The 25,897-nt window shown below is 42.6% G+C and overlaps 2 protein-coding genes across 2 annotated transcripts in view; one reads left to right on the forward strand and one right to left on the reverse strand.

The window, feature by feature from the left end:
- Positions 1-25,897, forward strand: part of CD109 (CD109 molecule) — a 284,990-nt gene that overhangs the window by 168,360 nt on the left and 90,733 nt on the right. The window contains exons 21-23 of the mRNA XM_040430041.1: positions 9,971-10,084; positions 15,561-15,773; positions 16,398-16,542. Of these exons, the coding sequence (XP_040285975.1) occupies positions 9,971-10,084; positions 15,561-15,773; positions 16,398-16,542 (472 nt within the window). The remainder of the gene's footprint in view (positions 1-9,970; positions 10,085-15,560; positions 15,774-16,397; positions 16,543-25,897) is intronic.
- Positions 21,015-24,517, reverse strand: LOC120998125. The gene is made up of 2 exons (XM_040428653.1): positions 23,571-24,517; positions 21,015-21,215 (listed from the first exon to the last, which is right to left on the reverse strand). Coding segments are annotated over exons 1-2 (837 nt in total). The 5' UTR covers positions 24,407-24,517; the 3' UTR covers positions 21,015-21,214.

Raw genomic sequence — 25,897 nt, forward strand, 5'->3', positions numbered from 1 at the left:
CACTACACTACACCCCCCCTTGTCACTTATTAACCCCTCATTCACCCTTGATCACCCCTGATCACCCCATATAGACTCCCTGATCACCCCCCTGTCATTGATTACCCCCCTGTCATTGATTACCCCCCTGTAAAGCTCTATTCAGACGTCCGCATGATTTTTACGGATCCACTGATAGATGGATCGGATCCGCAAAACGCATACGGACGTCTTAATGGAGCCTTACAGGGGCGTGATCAATGACAGGGGGGTGATCACCCCATATAGACTCCCTGATCACCCCCCTGTCATTGATTACCCCCCTGTAAAGCTCCATTCAGATGTCCGCATGATTTTTACGGATCCACTGATAGATGGATCGGATCCGCAAAACGCATACGGACGTCTGAATGGAGCCTTACAGGGGCGTGATCAATGACTGTGGTGATCACCCCATATAGACTCCCTGATCACCCCCCTGTCATTGATTACCCCCCTGTCATTGATCACCCCCCTGTAAAGCTCCATTCAGACGTCGGCATGATTTTTACGGATCCACTGATAGATGGATCGGATCCGCAAAACGCATATGGACGTCTGAATGGAGCCTTACAGGGGCGTGATCAATGACTGTGGTGATCACCCCATATAGACTCCCTGATCACCCCCCTGTCATTGATTACCCCCCTGTCATTGATCACCCCCCTGTAAAGCTCCATTCAGACGTCCGCATGATTTTTACGGATCCACTGATAGATGGATCGGATCCGCAAAACGCATATGGACGTCTGAATGGAGCCTTACAGGGGCGTGATCAATGACTGTGGTGATCACCCCATATAGACTCCCTGATCACCCCCCTGTCATTGATTACCCCCCTGTAAAGCTCCATTCAGATGTCCGCATGATTTTTACGGATCCACTGATAGATGGATCGGATCCGCAAAACGCATACGGACGTCTGAATGGAGCCTTACAGGGGCGTGATCAATGACTGTGGTGATCACCCCATATAGACTCCCTGATCACCCCCCTGTCATTGATTACCCCCATGTCATTGATCACCCCCCTGTAAAGCTCCATTCAGATGTCCGCATGATTTTTACGGATCTACTGATAGATGGATCGGATCCGCAAAACGCATACGGACGTCTGAATGGAGCCTTACAGCGGCGTGATCAATGACTGTGCTGATCACCCCATATAGACTCCCTGATCACCCCCCCTGTCATTGATTACCCCCCTGTCATTGATCACCCCCCTGTAAAGATCCATTCAGACGTCCGCATGATTTTTACGGATCCACTGATAGATGGATCGGATCCGCAAAACGCATATGGACGTCTGAATGGAGCCTTACAGGGGCGTGATCAATGACTGTGGTGATCACCCCATATAGACTCTCTGATCACCCCCCTGTCATTGATTACCCCCCTGTCATTGATCACCCCCCTGTAAAGCTCCATTCAGACGTCCGCATGATTTTTACGGATCCACTGATAGATGGATCGGATCCGCAAAACGCATATGGACGTCTGAATGGAGCCTTACAGGGGCGTGATCAATGACTGTGGTGATCACCCCATATAGCTCCCTGTATAGCTTCATTCAGACGTCCGCATGATTTTTACGGATCCACTGATAGATGGATCGGATCCGCAAAACACATACAGGCGTCTCCCTGGAGCCTTCCAGGGGGGGTGATCACCCCATATAGACTCCCTGATCACCCCCCTGTCATTGATCACCCCCCCTGTCATTGATCACCCCCCTGTCATTGATCACCCCCCCTGTCAGGCTGCATTCAGATGTCCGTATGATTTTTACGGATCCACGGATACATGGATCGGATCCGCAAAACACATACGGACATCTGAATGGAGCCTTATAGGGGGGTGATCAATGACAGGGGGGTGATCACCCCATATAGACTCCCTGATCACCCCCCTGTCATTGATCACCTCCCTGTCATTGATCACCCCCCTGTCATTGATCACCCCCCTGTAAGGCTCCATTCAGACATTTTTTTGGCCCAAGTTAGCGGAAATTTATTTTTTTTTCTTACAAAGTCTGATATTCCACTAACTTGTGTCAAAACATAAAATCTCACATGAACTCACCATACCCCTCACGGAATCCAAATGCGTAAAAATTTTTAGAGATTTATATTCCAGACTTCTTCTCACGCTTTAGGGCCCCTAGAATGCCAGGGCAGTATAAATACCCCACATGTGACCCCATTTCGGAAAGAAGACACCCCAAGGTATTCCGTGAGGGGCATATTGAGTCCATGAACGATTGAAATTTTTGTCCCAAGTTAGCGGAAAGGGAGACTTTGTGAGAAAAAAATAAATAAAATCAATTTCCGCTTACTTGTGCCAAAAAAAAAAAAATTATATGAACTCGCCATGCCCCTCATTGAATACCTTGGGGTGTCTTCTTTCCAAAATGGGGTCACATGTGGGGTATTTATACTGCCCTGGCATTCTAGGGGCCCTAAAGCGTGAGAAGAAGTCTGGGATCCAAATGTCTAAAAATGCCCTCATAAAAGGAATGTGGGCCCCTTTGCGCATCTAGGCTGCAAAAAAGTGTCACACATCTGGTATCGCCGTACTCAGGAGAAGTTGGGCAATGTGTTTTGGGATGTCATTTTACATATACCCATGCTGGGTGAGATAAATATCTTGGTCAAATGCCAACTTTGTATAAAAAATGGGAAAAGTTGTCTTTTGCTGAGATATTTCTCTCACCCAGCATGAGTATATGTAAAAAGACACCCCAAAACACATTGCCCAACTTCTCCTGAATACGGCGATACCACATGTGTGACACTTTTTTGCAGCCTAGGTGGGAAAAGGGGCCCACATTCCAAAGAGCACCTTTAGGATTTCACAGGTCATTTACCTACTTACCACACATTAGGGCCCCTGGAAAATGTCAGGGCAGTATAACTACCCCACAAGTGACCCCATTTTGGAAAGAAGACACCCCAAGGTATTTCGTGAGGGGCATGGCGAGTTCCTAGAATTTTATATTTTTTGTCACAAGTTAGCGGAAAATGATGATTTTTCTTTTTTTTTTTTTTCCTTACAAAGTCTCATATTCCACTAACTTGTGACAAAAAATAAAAACTTCCATGAACTCACTATGCCCATCACGAAATACCTGGGGGTGTCTTCTTTCCAAAATGGGGTCACTTGTGGGGTAGTTATAGTGCCCTGGCATTCTAGGGGCCCAAATGTGTGGTAAGAAGTTTGAAATCAAAATGTGTAAAAAATGACCAGTGAAATCCGAAAGGTGCTCTTTGGAATATGGGCCCCTTTGCCCACCTAGGCTGCAAAAAAGTGTCACACATCTGGTATCTCCGTACTCAGGAGAAGTTGGGGAATGTGTTTTGGGGTGTCATTTTACATATACCCATGCTGGGTGAGAGAAATATCTTGGCAAAAGACAACTTTTCCCATTTTTTTATACAAAGTTGGCATTTGACCAAGATATTTATCTCACCCAGCATGGGTATATGTAAAATGACACCCCAAAACACATTCCCCAACTTCTCCTGAATACGGAGATACCACATGTGTGACACTTTTTTGCAGCCTAGGTGGGCAAAGGGGCCCATATTCCAAAGAGCACCTTTCGGATTTCACTGGTCATTTTTTACAGAATTTGATTTCAAACTCCTTACCACACATTTGGGCCCCTAGAATGCCAGGGCAGTATAACTACCCCACAAGTGACCCCATTTTGGAAAGAAGACACCCCAAGGTATTCACTGATGGGCATAGTGAGTTCATGGAAGTTTTTATTTTTTGTCACAAGTTAGTGGAATATGAGACTTTATAAGAAAAAAAAATAAAAAATCATCATTTTCCGCTAATTTGTGACAAAAAATAAAAAGTTCTATGAACTCACTATGCCCATCAGCGAATACCTTAGGGTGTCTACTTTCCGAAATGGGGTCATTTGTGGGGTGTTTGTACTGTCTGGGCATTGTAGAACCTCAGGAAACATGACAGGTGCTCAGAAAGTCAGAGCTGCTTCAAAAAGCGGAAATTCACATTTTTGTACCATAGTTTGTAAACGCTATAACTTTTACCCAAACCATTTTTTTTTTACCCAAACATTTTTTTTTTATCAAAGACATGTAGAACAATAAATTTAGAGAAAAATTTATATATGGATGTCGTTTTTTTTTGCAAAATTTTGCAACTGAAAGTGAAAAATGTCATTTTTTTGCAAAAAAATCGTTAAATTTCGATTCATAACAAAAAAAGTAAAAATGTCAGCAGCAATGAAATACCACCAAATGAAAGCTCTATTAGTGAGAAGAAAAGGAGGTAAAATTCCTTTGGGTGGTAAGTTGCATGACCGAGCAATAAACCGCTAAAGTTGTGGAGTGCCGATTTGTAAAAAAGGGCACTCCACAGGGGGGTATAAACCTGTGGTCCTTAAGTGGTTAAAGCTCTCCTACAGCTAGGGTTGCCACCTTTTCTTCAAGCCAAACCCGAACACGGGTGGAACGCATCGGGACCGGAAGTTGCGTTCCACAGGCTGGAAGTGGGTCCAGCTGTGGACCGCAAGCTGTAATTGAGGAACGGGCCAAGCAGACAGGATATCAGAGAGGACAGTAGGGTAAAAGGAAACACAAGGAGGAACAATAGTAAAAGAAATCATTTAAAGGAGGGAGGGAGTGTCTGAAGACAGCGCCGCCCTGCGCTAGCATCACAGCTGATCGCCCGCAGTGACAGCTAATCGTCCCTGCTGCTGACACCTCATCGGCCACCGCCGCTGACTGACACCCCACGCCGCCGCTCATCGCCAGCTGTAAGGTGTGCAAGTCTGCAGTTTGAATCCTGTGCCCGGGTCTGAGAAAGGCTTGTACCCGGGCACAGGATTACAAACCCGGACTGTCCGGGTCATTCCCGTACGGGTGAAAACCCTACCTACAGCAGTGAAGAAAAATGGCTGGGTTGCTATGGAAACCTGAAGTAAAACTGTGTATGTGGAGGCTGGAGGACCTGCGAGCTACTATTGGCTGATAAGGGTTATGTGACTAGGCTTCTATTGGCTAATGCATTTTTGGGAATATCTCAGGAATGGTACGTGCTAGAGAGCTGAGACCTGGTCTAAAACCTTCCCGGACACCTGATGTACCTGTGTGCCAAATTTCGTTATTGTAAATGTGACGGTGCGGATTCCTTTAGCGGACATACACACACACATACACTCAGCTTTATATATTAGATTGAGTGCAGCAAGCCTAGTTGGAGCAAGCCTCTTTTTATTGCTGACTTTATTTCATTAATAAGCCTTCTTATAAAGAACACATTTTGGAGTACTAGCACTCTTTTTTTAAGTCTAAAAAAGGGACACAAGTATATACTAATGTGTATACAATCTTTTAAACAGGAAATGATTACCCCCAGATGTTATCTGGCTGTGGATAACCCAGTGGGAAGGAGGGGGGGGGGGGGGGGGGGGGGGGGGTTAGTGATATAATTAATATGATGACAATCTAATATATGAAGCTGAGTGTATGTATGTGTGCATGTATGTATGTCCGCTAAAAGAATCTGCACCATCGCATTTACAATCACAAGATTTGGCACACAGGTACATCAGGTGTCTGGGACGGTTTTAGACCTCTAGCACATACCGTTCCCGAGATATTCCCCAAAAATGCAAATATGGCCCCATTGCATGACCTACATTGGCCAATAGAAGCCTGCAGGTCTTTCTCCTCATATAATAAACTGTCATACACATGGTCACATGACCCTTATCAGCCAATAGAAGCTTGCAGGTCCTTTGTCTCTGCATACACACAGTTTTACACCAGGTTTCCATAACAACCCAGCCATTTTTCTTCACTGCTATAGGTCAACTTTAAAGGGGCAGGGCGCTGTGAATGACACTGTTAAGGGAGCGGAGTGCTGTGGAGGTCACAGTTAAAGGGGCAGACTGCTGTGGAGGTCACAGTTAAGGGGACAGTCTACTATGGAGGTCAGTGTTAAGGGGCAGATTTTTGTAGAGGTCATTGTTAAGGGGGTGTGGTGTTGTGGAAATCACTGTTAAGGAGATGGGGAACTGTGGAGGTAACTAATAAAGGGGTGGCCACTGTGGAGGTCACTGTTAAAGGGGTGGGCGCTGTGGAGGTCTCTGTTAATGGGGCAGGGAATGGTGGAGGTCACAGTTAAGGGGACGTTCTACTATGGAGGTCAGTGTTAAGGGAGGGTGCTGTGGAGGTCACTGTTAAGGGGGCAGGGTGTTGTGGAAGTCATGTTTTAAGGAAATGGAGCTCTGTGGAGGTCACTGTTAAGGGGGCAGGTAATTGTGCAAATCACTGTTAACGAGACAGGTTACTGTGGAGGTCACAAATAAAGGGCCAGCCGCTGTTGAGGTCACTGTAAAAAGGGCAGCTGCTGTGGAAATCACTGTTAAGGAGACAGGATACTGTTGAGGTCACTAATAAAAGGGTGGGCGCTGTGGAGGTCACTGTTAAAGAGGAGGGCACTGTGGATGTTACTGTTAAGGTGGCAGGCCGCTGTGGAGGTCACTGTTAGGCTACTTTCACACTAGCGTTCGGGTGTCCGCTCGTGCGCTCCGTTTGAAGGGGCTCACGAGCGGCCCCGAACGCATCCGTCTGGCCCCAATGCATTCTCAGTGGAGGCAGATCCACTGAGAATGCATCCGCCTGCCAGCGCTCAGCCTCCGCTCCGCTCAGTGAGCGGACACCTGAACGCTGCTTGCAGCGTTCGGGTGTCCGCCTGGCCATGCGGAGGCGAGCGGATCCGTCCAGACTTACAATGTAAGTCAATGGGGACGGATCCGCTTGAAGATGACACCATATGGCTCAATCTTCAAGCGGATCCGTTCCCCATTGACTTACAATGTAAACTCTAAACGGATCCGCTCAGGCTACTTTCATACTTAGAAATTTTTCTAAGTTTTAATGCAGACGGATCCGTTCTGAACGGATGCGAACGTCTGCATTATCGGAGCGGATCCGTCTGATGAAACATCAGACGGATCCGCTCCGAACGCTAGTGTGAAAGTAGCCTTAAAGCGGCTGGCACTGTGGAGGTCACTGTTAAGGGAGGAGGGACTGTGGAGGCCACTGTTAAGGCGGCAGGCACTGTGGAGTCACTATTAAGGGAGGAGGGGACTGTGGAGGCCACTATTAAAGGGCAGCGGGGTACTGTGAGGTCACTGTTAAGGCAGCTGGTTACTGTGAGGTCACTGTTAAGGGAGTGGGGTACAGTGGAGGTCACTGTTAAGGGAGCGAGTTACTGTGGCAGTCAATGTTAAAGGGGCAGTCACTGTGGAGGTCTCTGTTAAGGGGGTCGGGAATAGTGGAGGTCACAGTTAAGGGGACTGTAACCCATGGTCAGTATAAATAATTAAAACCCTCTGGAGAATTAAAAAAATGGTCAATGCATACATGTGGTAAAAACAATGAAAGTATAAATAAAACCTTATGGAGAATGTAATAAGTACATAAAAGTTATTAGAAAGTCATCAGAATACACTGGGTGAAATAGATACAGTAGCTGTCGGATCAGGCCAATAACATACATCTTCCATGTGTCTGTAGAGACATAATTCATTAAATTATTACTTGCCAACGTTACATGAAATAAATTATTATAAATAAACAATAACTGGTGCTGGAACAGGGAATTAACAGCGAAAAGTGAAATAGATATAAATATTAAGTGCTACTGTACCTGAGAGTAGGTTGCACACCATTTAGTATCAGCCGTAGACAAAGTCAGAAGGTCGCGGTTGACTGAGTGATGTGTTCACGTGGAACAGAGCTCGACTGTTTTAAAGGGCTTCTGTCATCAGAAACATGCTTAGTAAACTGTCTGACATTAGACGTGTGCTAATGTCAGCTGAATCTAACAGTGTTACTCTCTTTTTTTCTAGGTGACTTCATTTTAGAGAAAATGTTTATTTTATGCAAAAGAGCCTCTAAGAGCAATGAGGGATGTTGCCCCTACTAATAGAGGCCGTTATTCTTCCTCCAGCTGCACCCTGCTCATCGTGATTGACAGGGTCAGGCAGTGTACACGTCATCCTGCCTGGCCCTGAATTTGGTGAAAATCTCACGCCTGCACCTTGTCATTCAGCGTGCAGTGCAGGCTTAGTAAACGAATGATGCTTGCCGATAGCATACTTCCATACTGCGTCTGGGCCTGCTATGTCTTCCGGATGTACAGTGATGTATGCGACGCAGGCAAAGTAAGGAAGTCTGCGGCCGATGAGCATCATTCCTTTACTACATCTGTGCTGAACACTGTACGGCACAGTGCAGGCATAAGATTTGCACTGAAGTCAGGGCCAGGCAGAATGACGTAAGCACTGCCTGGTCCTGTCAATCAAGATGAGCAGAGCGTGTCTGGAGAAGAAACAACGGAGCCTCTAGGTGTATGGGCATCACCTTCATTGCTCCTAGAGGCTTATTTGCATAAAATAATTTTTTATTTTTTTTTCTAAAACAGAGACACCTATGAAAAAAAAGAATAACACTGTTAGGTTCAGCAGCCAGTTTACTAAACATTTTTTTGATGACAGAAAACCTTCAAGCACCAAAAATTCAAATAGAAGACAGTTGGCCCTTAGATGGACTGCACCCGATCTGTAACGCATCCATGTCTATGATACAGCTATAATTTGAAACATTTGAAACATGTCAGAGGGACAGGGATTAAGAATGATACCACTTGGTGCTGCTAAGCTGGCAAAGAGCATTGCAGGAGGTCCTATTAGTGAAATAAAGAGATTCAGCTCATCAACAAGGTGGTCATGAATTTGTGCCAAAAAGATTTCCATTCTTGGTCAGACCATCTTGGGCTAATTATCATTGCTGTTAACATGAATGAATAGATTTCCAGTCATAGAAGTTCCTCGAAGAAATCTTCTGTGTGTGATTATACCTTAATTGAATTAGGATAATAACCATAATTTGCATAGCAGATGGACAATGTCAGTGGAAGTTTGCTCATGTAGCAAATACAATGATTTTGATCTATGATTAAAAGGGTATTTTGAGATAGCAATATTGTCAGCCCATATTTAGGATAGGCCATCAATATTAAACTGTTAGGGGGTCTGACTCACAACATTCCTGTCGATCAGCTGTTTAAAGAGTCGGACCCCAACCAATCTGATATTAATGACGTATCTTAAGGATCCAGTAGGTCAATTGTGAAGATCTATAGAAAAAATGGATGATATGCAGGGCACTAAGTGACCAGATAAGACGTTGGATATTTAATTTCTGTATGAAACACTCTTGGTGCAAATAATGATGGTACCACATGTTTTCTACAAGAATTACATTTTCTGCATCTCCTTCAGTCACTTTGAACCATGATCTCTATGATTGCTCTACCATTATCGAACAGAAGCACATTGAACAGAGAAAGAAAGGTATAGCTATCCCCTGAATATGCTTCTTTTTTATTTCCGCAAGTATGTATCTTCAGCTATCCCAACATTAAAAGCAACTGGCTTTCATGCTTCAAAAATTCCAGGGAATCTTGTTTACTATTAGATTTGACCATGTGCTGCATTTAAGATGTGTTCCTCAGAGAGTTATATATTCTGCCCCGGGTTAGTTTGTATTTCAGTTGTGTATATTGAAACCTAACATTGTATTATGGTATTATAAACATGCAAAAGCGCATTTAACAATTCAAGATTCATTAGCTGCATACATAGATGACATAATAGAAAATAATGTTTAGAAAGAGCTTAGATCCGGTTTTGTGCATTACTTTTATCTATCCAGTGTTTCTATAATTCATCCTTCCAAATTAGACAGAGCCAAAAGACAATTTTCAGTAAATTAGACCAGTTTAATTGAAATGCCATTTAACCTATTTTAAATTTCATCAACACTCATTTTGGTGCCTCTTTACTAATTCATTGACATAACATTTTGCATTTGTCTTACCTCACAACTGTGTTTTTTTCCTTTCAGTTGGAATCATTTCAGCCGTTTTTTGTTTCCTTAAATCTCCCTAGTTATGTTACAAGAGGAGAACAATTTGTCTTGGAAGTTGTTGTCTTCAATTATTTGGAAGAAGATACTGAGGTGAATAGTATAAAATGTTCAGTCTCATGCACATAAATATACTCATGAAAACAGTTATTAGTGGCATAAGACATTGTCAAGTGTACTAAGGGTACTTTCACACTTGGGGCAGGACGGATCCGACATGCTGTTCACCATGTCGGATCCGTCCTGTGGCTGTTTCGCCGTGCCCCCGGGCCGCCGCTCCGTCCTCATTGACTATAATGGGGACGGGGGCGGAGCTCCGGCGCAGCACGGCGGTGCACGGAGAAAGCCGCCGGACTAAAAAACCTGACATGCAGTAATTTTAGTCCGGCGGCCTTAAGCCGTGCACCGCCGTGCTGCGCCGGAGCTCCGCCCCGTCCCCATTATAGTCAATGGGGACGGAGCGGCGGCCCGGGGGCACGGCGAAACAGCCGCAGGACGGATCCGACATGGTGAACAGCATGTCGGATCCGTCCTGCCGCAAGTGTGAAACTAGCCTAAATATATAATATAATAATAGACAAAATAAACTTTGGAAACAAGTTGCTAGTATGAGTAAATTCATGCAACATAAAAGAATATGACATGCTTATGTACTTTTTGCAGATGTAAAGAAATAAGAGAAACACTATTTTAAATACATTTCTTGACTTACATTAACCTCTTAATGAAAAATTCTGATCCTGCACCATATGCTGTGGGTGTGGGCTGTGCAATACAACTGACACATAGCCACAATAACTGGGAGCAGAGATAAGATAACGCAGATCCCTGTCATTTAACCCCTCAGATGTCATGGTCAGTAGTAACCATTGTATCTGGGTGGTTAGACAGAGGGGTATCCTTCTTTCCTCTGATCAGAGCCCCCATTGTGAGATCACAGGTCTCTGATCAGTTGCTGTTACTACCTCTGACCTTGTGAAGACTCCCAGGTCTAATATAGTAACGTAAGCTACCTGTTAAACCATGCCTATGGCAGAGCTTTTCGGGAAGCCTTTAAAATTCCCATAATCTCAACAGTAGCTATGGGCAGCTCTCCTTCATTCAGCACCCTAGTTGCATTTTACCTCATGAAATTGGAGCATCTTTTTATGTACATGGTATGAGACCTAATGTGATTGTTTAATGTTACCATACAATTAAAAACTCATCAACTATTTGCATTGGAATTGCAGAGTGCTGTAATTTCTTCAGTACTTAAGTGGATTATCTCTTTTTACTAAACACCTCCCTACTATGCCCTAGAGTGCAACCCATTTCTAGTACAGTAAAAATCATTTAGACTGCAATAGTCTATTGCAGTCTAGGGTACAAATGAAAAGAGGAATGCATGTTTGGAGAGGAATAAAAATGACAAAAAAACTAAAATATAAAAAATAAAATCAAGTTTATATAAAAATAAACAATAAAAAATAAATGGCATTCCTGTATCTAAAAATGTCTGAACTATTAAAATGTAAAAAAAAATTCCTGTTGCAGCAGAAAAATAAATGTGCAATTAACCATGTTTTGGTCACCTTGCCCACCCACAAAAAAATTAACAAAAATTGGTACCAAAATTATGCCAAAATCTATAGCTTGCCCCACAAAAAAACAAGCCCTCACACAGCTCTGTAGATGAAAATATAAAAAATAGTTATAAGTATCAGAAAATGGCAAAGCAAATAAAATTTAAAATTTTTCAAAAGTTAAATTTAGTACTAAAACATAAATAATATATACAGTCAGGTCTATAAATATTGGGACATCGACACAATTCTAACATTTTTGGCTCTATACACCACCACAATGGGTTTGAAATGAAACTAACAAGATGTGCTTTACCTGCAGACTGTAAGCTTTAATTTGAGGCTATTTACATTAAATTAGGTGAACGGTGTAGAAATTACAACAGTTTGCATATGTGCCTCCCACTTGTTAAGGGACCAAAAGTAATGGGACAGAATAATAATCATAAATCAAACTTTCACTTTTTAATACTTAGTTGCAAATCCTTTGCAGTCAATTACAGCCTGAAGTCTGGAACGCATAGACATCACCAGACGCTGGGTTTCATCCCTGGTGATGCTCTACCAGGCCTCTACTGCAACTGTCTTCAGTTACTGCTTGTTCTTGGGGCATTTTCCCTTCAGTTTTGTCTTCAGCAAGTGAAATGCATGCTCAATCGGATTCAGGTCAGGTGATTGACTTGGCCATTGCATAACATTCCATTTCTTTCCCTTAAAAAACTCTTTGGTTGCATTGCCCATCTGCACTGTAAAGCACTGTTCAATGAGTTCTGAAGCATTTGGCTAAATATGAGCAGATATTATTGCCCGAAACACTTTAGAATTCATCCTGCTGCTTTTGTCAGCAGTCACATCATCAATAAATACAAGAGAACCAGTTCCATTGGCAGCTATACATGCCCACGCAATGACACTACCACCACCAAGCTTCACTGATGAGGTGGTATGCTTAGGATCATGAGCAGTTTCTATCCTTCTCCATCCATACTCTTCTCTTCCCATCACTCTGGTACAAGTTGATCCTGGTCTCATCTGTCCATAGTATGTTGTTCCAGAACTGTGAAGGCTTTTTTAGATGTCGTTTGGGAAACTCTAATCTGGCCTTCCTGTTTTTGAGGCTCACCAATGGTTTACATCTTGTGGTGAACCCTCTGTATTCACTCTGGTGAAGTCTTCTCTTGATTGTTGACTTTGACACACATACACCTACCTCCTGGAGAGTGTAATTGATCTGGCCAACTGTTGTGAAGGGTGTTTTCTTCACCAGGGAAAGAATTCTTCGGTCATCCACCACAGTTGTTTTCCGTGGTCTTCTGGGTCTTTTGGTGTTGCTGAGCTCACCGGTGCGTTCCTTCTTTTTAAGACTGTTCCAAACAGTTGTTTTGGCCACGTCTAATGTTTTTGCCATCTCTCTGATGGGTTTGTTGTGTTTTTTCAGCCTAATGATGGCTTGCTTCACTGACAGTGACAGCTCTTGGGATCTCATCTTGAGAGTTGACAGCAACAGATTCCAAATGCAAATAGCACATTTGAAATTAAATCTGGACCTTTTATCTGCTCATTGTAATTGGGATAATAAGGGAATAACACACACCTGGCCATGGAACAGCTGAGAAGCCAATTGTCCCATTACTCTTGGTCCCTTAACAAGTGGGAGGCACATATGCAAACTGTTGTAATTCCTACACCGTTCATCTGATTTGGATGTAAATACCCTCAAATAAAAGCTGCAGCTGTGGTGGTGTATAGAGCCAAAAATGTTAGAATTGTGTCGATGTCCAAATATTTATGGACCTAACTGTATAATCTGGTATTGCCTTAATTGTACTGACCTGTAGAATAAGGTTGTCATTGCAGTTTTAGAACGCCATAAAAACAAAACCCAAAACAAAACAAAATTGACCCTTTAGAGGTTTAAGCCACTTTTACATGGTCAGTATGTGGTTAGTATTTTAGTATTTCTCATCAGAATATGTAAGCCAAAACCAAGAGTGGGGCCAAAACACAGAAGACGTGCAAATCTTCCCATTATAGTTTTCCTCTGTAAGGTCTACTTCTGGTCTTGACTTACGGTACAAATTAACTGATGAAAAATGCTGATAATGTGGAAGTGGCCTTTGGAATAAGTACAACTTAATGTAAACCCATAATTGGATCAAATGCCCCTAACAACCAGTTAAATTCCATCAATTATTTTTATGTGCTATTGACAACTCCGTTATCTTTCCCTTGCGCTAGTTTTAATTAATCTCCTCCATTGTAATCACATTCAAATGACATTCAAATCTGATGTGCGTGATATTGCGAATAATTAGTTGCTGGTATATTAAGTAATGGCTCTCAGAATTCCATGATTAGAAAAAATAGTTCCCTTTTGCCAGTATAACTATTGAAAGGGATCGCTGTACTTGGGGGAGTCATTCTCACAAGAATCGTCGTCCACCGCAGCTTTCGGGGCCAAACATTGCATTTATTGGGACATTTTTCATACACGGAACAGTCCAGTTAATAATCCCTGGGTGTGGTGAGGTTCCCACATACATCAAAACAAAACAAATACCTGCCCGGCTGGGCTCTCACTACACCTGTTAACGTGGCCCTGACTCAGCTACAGAATCCTGTTCACACATGGAACCCATATACGGCTTTTTCTCAGCCCGTAGTTCCCCAGCCTCTCCGGCTGTAGTCAGTGCCGTACCTGTATGGGGAAGTGTGGCCCAACAGTCCTCCCGACTCCGGCCTTGTGACCCTTGAATCCCGGCGTCACCCAAACTTCAGGCTGTCACAATGCCCCGGGGTCTCTCAGCCTGGCGAGCTGAGACCACGCACAGAGCCTCTGCTCTGGGACTCTGTATCTCACAGCATATCTTTCCTCAGACTGACCTACTCTGAGGCGCTTCATGCCAGCCCGATTACAGCAGGCCTCACCTGCGATCACCTCAGGTAGAAAGGAAAACCGTACTGGAAGGGTGTGGACTGGCAACTCCCTCTACCAAGCCTAGCCACCAATCTAAGTAAAATCCAGCCCAGAAAACATATACAAAAATGTCTCAGCGAACTATGCTTTGCTGAGACTACTGCCACTCTCTGGATTTTATCTGTCTCACCCATCTGAGGTACCTGAAGTGGGACAACACACCTTCCAGCACTGTTCACATTACCACACTATGTAACAAGTAACATCGCACCAATAGTAGCTTACAATAGCTTTCAATCAATTGATTACCCAATTTTCTAGCAACAATATTAGAAAAGACTTAGTATTGCAACAGAGTATCCTAATCTGCTTTTCCCTCAAAAAACTTATAATGTTTTCTGGAGAAAGCTCAAGTTGGCTACATTGTGTATTTTCAGTTATCCTAGTAGATGCTTGTTATACAGATGCTGATAATACTATGGGAAACATTTTAATCATTAACATCATAACTTATTAAAGTTTTTCTGTCAAAGTAGCCTTATGAGAACTTTATTGCAGGACTAGTTTTATCATTTAGGGTTTTCTTTTTAGGCTACTTTCACACTCGCGTTTGGTGCGGGTCCGTCATGGATCTGCATAGACGGATACGTTCAGATAATACAACCATCTGCATCCGTTCAGAACGGATCCGTTTGTATTATCTTTAACATAGCCAAGACGAATCCGTCTTGAACACAATTGAAAGTCAATGGAGGACGGATCAGTTTTCTATTGTGCCAGATTGTGTCATAGAAAACGGATCTGTCCCCATTGACTTACATTGTGTGTCAGAACGGATCTGTTTGGCTCAGTTTCGTCAGACGGACACCAAAACGTTAGCTTTATTATGCGGATCATTACAGTTACTACATGATAGGTAAAATATATTTCTCTCATATTGTATATTGTGATTTATCTTTCTGCATTTATTTACATGTAGATATTCTTTAGTAGACATTTTAATAAAAAAAAAAAACATTTTATTGCACTGCATAAACCAACCCAATATATTACTTATATCTTTGGACCTGTATTTTTCCCTTCATAGGTTTCTGTAACCCTTGATCGAAGTGATGCATTTGATATACAAATATCGTTTATAAATGCAACTGGACCTCAACAGACTGTATTGGTCCCGAGTAAAGAGGGAAAAACTGTTTTCTTTCCAGTCAGGCCGATTCAATTGGGCGAGGTTCCAATGACAGTGAAGGCCACATCCTCCCTTGCTTCAGATGCAGTAACTCAAAAACTCAAAGTCCAGGTACTTCTAGCATTTTTCAAGTGTAATAAGATATTATTTTTTTAACCTTTTTAAGTTTCTTATAACAGATTCAATATATTATGAAATAATACAAGACAGAAAACAAAGTAACATACATGAAAACAGTCGTGGAATACTAGTTGTTAACAGCTTGGATGGAATTATAAATGACAATAACATCCAGAGAAAGTAACAATGTACTTAAATGCCTAAAGAATGAATATGGAGTACTGCCTCAGGGAACAGGAGTAGATGTGATCTAAATATACATCCTATGAAACAAACCAATACAATGACTGTTTTTCTCATAGGTAGTTGAAAGATTAAGCTTGTTGTCATATGATACCCCTCATCCTCCTAACACTTTCTTAATATTAAAGCAAAATTGGTAAAATATGCTAATCCTATGCATTTCATAGAAAGCAAAATGAAATGTTATAGTAAAAACTGTGTTCGTTACTTGATACGAATGTCCACTATTTCATATGGCGCAGTTTCATGATGTTTTTCTTGGAATATCTTAATAGCTAACATTGCAAATGTGGAAAGTTGCCAGTTATTACATCTTATGCTAATGTAATAGGTTTGAATATATAATCATATAATTTTCCTTTACTTTGACAGGCTGAAGGAATAGAACATTCATATTCACAAACTTTGCTCTTGGAACTGATCAACAATAAACCACAAATGATTTCAAAGTCTTTGAACTTTACATTCCCGCTTGATGTAGTAAGTGGAAGTGAAAAGACATTTATCACCGTTGTTGGTAAGGATAATACTGTTACCTTCTTAAATAAATGATCATTGAATGAGAAGCCACACAAAAAATACATTTTGTTTGTTCTGTTTTTCTTACAAAAGACCTACAATAAAAAATGTGAATAACAGACGTTTTGTTTGAGGAAAGTAACAGTCACCCTGACTAAAACAAACCAAAGCAATAAACATATCATATCTATCTGTCTAGACATGCCTTCTGTAGCACAACCATAATTACAAAGAATTGCTCACATAGAAATCTAAATTATTTGGCATCTATAGCCTATTCGGATCATATTATCGTATGGATAGTATATTATTCATTCAACTAATCCATTGGCTCAACATTCTGTTTTGAAGCTAATTTCAACATAATTGAAACAAAATTGCAAACTAGTTCCTTGAAATGGTCTCGTACCTCAGAACTGAAGCCGAGTTCGGATCCAAGTTTTAAAGTGGTTTTCCACTTTAAAAATGAAATACCGAAGTGAATCACTGAACTGACTTCACTGCATCAGAGTCCATACATTTTAATGCTGTATGGAGACGGTTCTCTGTACAGCATTAATCCAAAGTTTTGAGTGAGTCCTCATTCCAACCCTTCACAATAGCAATGCCCTCTCTGTGTCCCCTTCACATTAATAATGACCTCTCTTTGCCACCTTCACATTAGTAATGACATCTCTTTGCCAACTTCACAGTAGTAATGCCCTCTGTGTGCCCCCTTCACATTAGTAATGACTTCTCTTTGCCCTCTTCACAGTAGTAATGCCCTCTCTGTGCCCCCTCAGTGTTAATAAAAAAAAAAAAAACTGTAACTACTCACCTTGTCCCGTTCCTGATGTTCAGGTCAGTAAATGAAAGGACTGGCAGCGACCATGCACTCTAGCAATGAGCGCTATTAATGGAAGTTCTCATTGCATCCAAAAAACCCTTGACAGATGGCACCCAGGGTGGACTGCTCCCCACACTTTTTCCGGTAGTCTTTCTGCTGATTGAGATAAAAACTGAAATAATGCCCCCTCCCATCCTCAGGATAGGTCACAATATCTGATTGGCTTATCAGCTTTTTGAAGCGAAGGCGGCGATCCATGCGAGCACCACTTCCTCTTCATTACCCTGCCCGTTGTCTTAGAGACACAGTCTAATTACAAATACTCGCTCCATTCACTTGAATGGAATGAGTACTTGTAATTACATTATGCCGCTTCTGCTGCAAAGAGAACCATGAGCAGTTTAATGACCAGGAAGCAGTGGATGCCTCCTTTTCAAATTGCTGATCGGCCAGGGTGACAGTTGAGGATGAGGTTGAGGTAACAGTTGAGGATGTATATACAGTACAGACCAAAAGTTTGGACACACCTTCTCATTCAAAGAGTTTTCTTTATTTTCATGACTATGAAAATTGTAGATTCACACTGAAGGCATCAAAACTATGAATTAACACATGTGGAATTATATACATAACAAACAAGTGTGAAACAACTGAAAATATGTCATATTCTAGGTTCTTCAAAGTAGCCACCTTTTGCTTTGATTACTGCTTTGCACACTCTTGGCATTCTCTTGATGAGCTTCAAGAGGTAGTCCCCTGAAATGGTTTTCACTTCACAGGTGTGCCCTGTCAGGTTTAATAAGTGGGATTTCTTGCCTTATAAATGGGGTTGGGACCATCAGTTGCGTTGAGGAGAGGTCAGGTGGATACACAGCTGATAGTCCTACTGAATAGACTGTTAGAATTGGTATTATGGCAAGAAAAAAGCAGCTAAGTAAAGAAAAACGAGTGGCCATCATTACTTTAAGAAATGAAGGTCAGTCAGCCGAAAAATTGGGAAAACTTTGAAAGTAAGGGCTATTTGACCATGAAGGAGAGTGATGGGGTGCTGCGCCAGATGACCTGGCCTCCACAGTCACCGGACCTGAACCCAATCGAGATGGTTTGGGGTGAGCTGGACCGCAGAGTGAAGGCAAGAGGGCCAACAAGTGCTAAGCATCTCTGGGAACTCCTTCAAGACTGTTGGAAGACCATTTGAGGGGACTACCTCTTGAAGCTCATCAAGAGAATGCCAAGAGTGTGCAAAGCAGTAATCAAAGCAAAAAGTGGCTACTTTGAAGAACCTAGAATATGACATATTTTCAGTTGTTTCACACTTGTTTGTTATGTATATAATTCCACATGTGTTAATTCAAAGAGTTTTCTTTATTTTCATGACTATGAAAATTGTAGATTCACACTGAAGGCATCAAAACTATGTTTGTTCTACCCCATAGAAGGGTTTTGTTTCTGATTCCCCCACCACACTCTTTCCATGATCCTTGGGCCCAATACTCACCCCCATGGTTTTCTAAGTAATGTACTTGACCTATGTGACTTGTAGTGAGGGTTGCCACCTTTCCCCCAAAAAAATACCAGCTGAGCTAAGCCACACCCCAAAGTGGTGTTGGGTGTAGCTTAACACTGGATGTTGAGTCACAATATCTCCCATTATTAATAATGCCCCCTTCAGTGACTCCCAGTAAAATTAATGACTCCATTAGTGTCCCCCAGAATTGAGAATGCACCCTATTTGTTCCCCCAGTAATAGTAATGCCTCCATTAGTGCCCCCCCAGAATTATTAATTCCCCCATTGGTGCCCCCCAGTAATATTAATGCCCCCATTAGTGCCCCCAGAATTAATAATGCCCCCATTAGTGCCCCTCAGTAATATTAATGCCCCAATTAGTGCCCCTCAGTAATATTAATGCCCCAATTAGTGCCCCTCAGTAATATTAATACCCCAATTAGTGCCCCAGAATTAAAAATGCCCCCATTAGTACCCCCTGAATTAATAAGGCCCCCATTAGTGCCCCCCAGAATTAATAATTCCCCTTTTGTGCCCCCAATAATATTAGTGCCCCCCTTAGAGCCACCAGTAATATTAATTACCCCACTAGAGCCCCCAGTAATAGCACTGCCCCATTAGTGCCCCCAATAATTTGAATGCCCCAATTAGTGCCTCCCAGAATGAATAATGCTCCGATTAGCACCCCCCAGTAATAGTAACACCTCCATTAGTGCTCCCCAGAATTACTAATGCCCCCATTAGTGCCCCCAGAATTAATAATGCCCCCTTCTCTGGTTGTGCAAAAAAAAAAAAAAAACTGTATGAGGGGAGTTCATATATTTTTTTTCTTAACACAAGTGTGGGAGGGGGCAGGAGTTAAAGGTGGTACTAATGAGTGGTCCACAATGGAAGTGCTCAACGGTCCATAAAGGGAAAATACCGGAAATTATTATTGCCGGTAGAAAAGAAAATTACCAACACATGCTCTGCAACATCTGCATCTCAGGTTGCAACCATCATCAGGTCTATTTATCTATCTATCTATCTATCTATCTATCTATCTAAAATAGAAAATAAATCAGCAGCACTCTGTTGGATTCCGGGTGCAATTCCACAGTTGCTCTTGGATAGGAGCCGTTCAATAGAAATAGAAAAAATATGGCAGCACTCCGGTCTTGTGAAGAAATTCAGTGACGTTTATTCACACTTATTTGCAATGCAGCATTTCAGCCCTCTCAATGGAGCCTTTGTCAAGCTAGTGAACATAGTGTTCTCAAACATATTTATGTGGGTGAGTCCAATTAAGGTAACATGATTAATCATTAAATACAATTTACACATATCCATATAAAGCATGATAATACAATTCATTACAGTGTATACATATACATGTGCCATTATAGTTCAAACGTAGCGTATATGTCAATGTGAACACAACTTTAAAAACTCATGTTAGATCAGCATAATAACATAAGTATCGCTGATTATTATATAAAGTGCAGCTGTGCCAAAGTGTGTATATATCAAAACAATAAGGAAGAAATTAAAAGAGGGACAAACCCACGTCATGAAAACCGTTAGCGATTCAATGTTGGCGTCCCCTGGCGTCTGGTGCGCAGGCGTCAGTGTATGCCGGTAAAGCGCGAGATCCTGTCAGGTCCCGCGCATGTGCACAAAACGCTCAAACTGGCGTTCGTACGTAGCGCGTCGGGGCCCAGCAGGGCTCGCGAGATCTCTCCACTTCTCGCGCATGCGCCCCGCGTGGTCACAATCAGCACACTGGCAGCACGCCAGTGCGCATGTCTACGGGAACGGAACCAATATTGTTGTTACCATGTCACCATAGCAACCATGTTTGTATGCGATCTTAAGGGTACAGCAACCACCAGGCAGCGGGCAATGTCTATGGAGCAATGCGCACATGGGGGTTAATCCAGTGCGCAAAATTCCATCGTGGCAAGAGTCCCAAGGCTAGTCTTAACCAGGGATCCAGTCACTACACCCCCGTCACTCGTGGCTGTATATGGAATCAAAGTGGAAGTAGACATATATCACTGGCCCATATGTCCATCACTGGGCACATGAACCTGCGTGGGACGGAGGACCAGACACTCTCGTGTCCCATGTCCCCCGCTCCTATATCCACCCACATCGACATCCTTCTGCCCCAATGGGAGACTATCGCAGATAAATAAATAATATTAATAACATTGGCTTCGAATCCCCAACCTGAATAGTGAATGGAGAGATCTACAGAAAAGAGATACACACAAAATTATATTGGTAACAATCGCTTGAAGTTTTCATGTCGGGCGATGTCCTCTCAATTAAGACAAACGTTTCCATCAAGATAATCTATAGGAGACAAGAGAGAGAAAGGAGAATGAATAGAGAATACAGTCTCATCCTATACACTGTCAGACTATAGTCACGCATTCCACTGGTACCTAGTTATATAACCCTAAATTCAACATTAAGTCCATGTGGTTTTAAGGTACGTAATTGGAAAATCCAATATAGTTCTCTCTGTTTCAGTGTGACCGACCTGTCGCCCCCACGACGTGGCATGGCGATCTGGTCGATTACCCTGAACCGCAAATCCTTTTCAGTGTGTCCTGCTTCCGTAAAGTGCTTAGACACTGGAAGATCTAATCTCTTTTTCCTAATAGTGTACCTGTGATGATTCAGTCTGGTCTTAACATCCCACGTAGTCTCCCCTACATAGAGGAGATGACAGGGGCATTCAAGCAGGTACACTACATAAGAGGAATCACAAGTCAGGTGATGTTTTATCTTAAATTCCTCTCCTGTCTGTGGGTGTATAAAACTCGCTCCTCTTAACATAAGAGGGCAATTTACACACCCATGGCAAGGGAAACTTCCTTTCCTGGATGCTCCAAAATAACTGCTGAATGAGATTTTACTGGTACCGATGTCTGCCCGCACTAATTGATCCTTGATGTTACGTGTGCGCCTGTAAGACATCATAGGGGGATTGGCAAATTCGGGAATATCCTTGAAGTTACTGCCCAAAATGGGCCAATGCCCCTTCAGGATCCCTCCGATTTTATCACTCAGGGGTGAAAACCGCGTAACAAAGGGTATGCGTTTTTCATCCCTTGTCCTGTTTGTACATTTCTTCAAGAGGGTTTCCCTGGACTGTTGCATGACCCTTACTTTATGTTGTTCCACCAGTTTACTCGGGTACCCCCTATTAATAAACTTCTGACCCATTGTGGCGAGTCTGTCTGTAACCTCCTCCTCTCCTTGTACAATTCTCCTAACCCTAAGCAGCTGGCTATAGGGCAACGTCCTAACCATGCTTCTGGGGTGACAGCTGTCATATTTAAGTAGTGTGTTCTTGTCGGTTTTTTTAACAAAAAGGTCAGTATGTAGAAAATCCCCCTGTCTACTCACTGTTACATCCAAAAACTCAATCTTGGTTTCTGAGCTGACCAGTGTAAACTTAATCTCAGGGTCAATCCCATTGAGGAAATCACCAAACTGGTGCAGCTCCTCAATGGAGCCCATCCATAGTAGGAAGATGTCGTCTATGTATCGCCACCACCCCAGAACCTGTCTGAAGTGGTGGCTAACATAGACGTACATCTCCTCCATATGGGCCATATAAATGTTTGCGTAATTTGGCGCCACATTTGAGCCCATCGCGGTCCCGCGTAATTGGACAAAGTATTCATCCTGAAACAAAAAATAGTTGCAGGTGAGTACAATGTCCAAGAGTGTGATCAAAAAGTTTTTACACTTTGCGGAGTATGGTGAATCAGCTAGACATCTTCTAACCGCACCTACCCCCCTATCATGTGTAATAGAAGTGTACAAACTAACTACATCAAATGATGCTAAGATGACATGTGCTGGTAGTTGTATTCCACTAATTTCATTCAAGAAATGTGTAGTATCTCTGACATATGATTTCGCTTTTGAGACATATGGCGACAGAATCCTGTCTAGAAATATGGCAATCTGAGAGAAGGGTGAACCAATGCCTGATACTATCGGGCGGCCAGGCGGAGAAACAAGTGACTTGTGGATCTTCGGCAGCATGTATATTACCGGTGTCCTCGGCCGGTCCACATAGAGAAAGGAGTGTAACTTGTCATCGATCACACCCTCCTCTCTAGCGGAATCCAGTACCCCACGAATCTTTTTCAAGAATTCAAACTTAGGGTCACCTGGAAGCCTGCGATATACATTTACATCATTCAATTGCCGATATACCTCATCCACATAGTCAGTTGTGTTCATGACCACCACTGCTCCACCCTTGTCTGCCGGTTTAATGGTCAGACAAGGGTTAGCAGCAAGCTCTTTCAAGGCCTTGGTCTCCTCTCCTCTCATATTCCATTTCATACACATTCCTTCTTCTCCTGAATTCTTTAGTGCCTCTAGCTCAATCCTAACTGCATTGATAAATGTATCAAGGGCAACATGATTAACAATAGGAGAAAAATCACTCTTCACATGTAGTTGTACATTATTAAGTGTAAGCTCTGCATCACCTCTCGACCCCACCACTGAGGCTTCAGTGGACTGTTTGTCAAACCAAATTTTTAACTTAATGGCTCTAAAAAAACGATGCAGGTCAAGCTCTAATTGAAACCAATCAATGCTCCTGGCCGGGCAGAAGGAAAGTCCTTTTTCTAAAACAGACAATTGTATTGGTGTTAACACAACAGATGATATATTTACCACAGTTGTCTCTTCCGCATGGTTCTTTGTGATTTCATCTGGCCTCCCTTTACGCCAACTATGTTGCCTCCTTCCCCCTCGTCTGGTCCGATGGGATCTGGACCCAGACCTAAAAAAGGAATGGTGGTTGTAGGTGTATTAGAGCTGGATGCTGCAACAGCATTCCGGGAATCGTCCATCTCTGGAGCTGTGGAGTTGTTCCTTTGTTTGTAGGGTCCAGTCTTCTTACTCTGGGGAGAGGGTCGTTCTACCCTCTTAGGGCCTTTTCTAACAGTCCTCTGTCCTCCTTGCCAACTGTATACAAAGCCGGTAGTGTAATCTTCCATATCCCTTTGCCACTTTTTCCTCTTAGTAGATTGTAGATCTTGTTTTAATTTCTCCAGGTGTAAATTACAATCACTGAAGTATTTCTCTGCATCCTCTGTAGTTAGTATTGCTTTTAATTCCCCTTCTGTCTGTTCCAAACTGATTTTCAAGGTACAGATTTCCTTATGTAGGTATTCAACATTTAACAAAATGATATCCAGAGAGTATTTGTTCGAAATCTGTGCGAACCGTGAACAGAAATCTGGGTTATTAGGAAAGAAATCAGGTCTCAAAATTGAGCGCATGCCCCTTGGTATGCGGTGTGCATGATGATATTCGCTGAGAATAATTGCATGTAAGTCCAAATTGATCAGTCGTTTGGAATATAACTCATACCTTTTCTTAAGATCCAATGTGGACGGTGTTGATAAAAAGGCTACATCTCTTGTGGCACCCTGTAGGATACGTGCTTCATCTTCCTGCGTATAGGAGAAGACGTCCTGGTGTGTACATCCTGTAGCTTGGCTCATATTTCAGGAGAAAAAGAAGGTGCTAAGCTGATAGGTCCAAAATACAAAAATAGAAAATAAATCAGCAGCACTCTGTTGGATTCCGGGTGCAATTCCACAGTTGCTCTTGGATAGGAGCCGTTCAATAGAAATAGAAAAAATATGGCAGCACTCCGGTCTTGTGAAGAAATTCAGTGACGTTTATTCACACTTATTTGCAATGCAGCATTTCAGCCCTCTCAATGGAGCCTTTGTCAAGCTAGTGAACATAGTGTTCTCAAACATATTTATGTGGGTGAGTCCAATTAAGGTAACATGATTAATCATTAAATACAATTTACACATATCCATATAAAGCATGATAATACAATTCATTACAGTGTATACATATACATGTGCCATTATAGTTCAAACGTAGCGTATATGTCAATGTGAACACAACTTTAAAAACTCATGTTAGATCAGCATAATAACATAAGTATCGCTGATTATTATATAAAGTGCAGCTGTGCCAAAGTGTGTATATATCAAAACAATAAGGAAGAAATTAAAAGAGGGACAAACCCACGTCATGAAAACCGTTAGCGATTCAATGTTGGCGTCCCCTGGCGTCTGGTGCGCAGGCGTCAGTGTATGCCGGTAAAGCGCGAGATCCTGTCAGGTCCCGCGCATGTGCACAAAACGCTCAAACTGGCGTTCGTACGTAGCGCGTCGGGGCCCAGCAGGGCTCGCGAGATCTCTCCACTTCTCGCGCATGCGCCCCGCGTGGTCACAATCAGCACACTGGCAGCACGCCAGTGCGCATGTCTACGGGAACGGAACCAATATTGTTGTTACCATGTCACCATAGCAACCATGTTTGTATGCGATCTTAAGGGTACAGCAACCACCAGGCAGCGGGCAATGTCTATGGAGCAATGCGCACATGGGGGTTAATCCAGTGCGCAAAATTCCATCGTGGCAAGAGTCCCAAGGCTAGTCTTAACCAGGGATCCAGTCACTACACCCCCGTCACTCGTGGCTGTATATGGAATCAAAGTGGAAGTAGACATATATCACTGGCCCATATGTCCATCACTGGGCACATGAACCTGCGTGGGACGGAGGACCAGACACTCTCGTGTCCCATGTCCCCCGCTCCTATATCCACCCACATCGACATCCTTCTGCCCCAATGGGAGACTATCGCAGATAAATAAATAATATTAATAACATTGGCTTCGAATCCCCAACCTGAATAGTGAATGGAGAGATCTACAGAAAAGAGATACACACAAAATTATATTGGTAACAATCGCTTGAAGTTTTCATGTCGGGCGATGTCCTCTCAATTAAGACAAACGTTTCCATCAAGATAATCTATAGGAGACAAGAGAGAGAAAGGAGAATGAATAGAGAATACAGTCTCATCCTATACACTGTCAGACTATAGTCACGCATTCCACTGGTACCTAGTTATATAACCCTAAATTCAACATTAAGTCCATGTGGTTTTAAGGTACGTAATTGGAA

Source organism: Bufo bufo, chromosome 4 (genome assembly GCF_905171765.1).
Source record: "Bufo bufo chromosome 4, aBufBuf1.1, whole genome shotgun sequence".
NCBI lineage: Eukaryota > Metazoa > Chordata > Amphibia > Anura > Bufonidae > Bufo > Bufo bufo.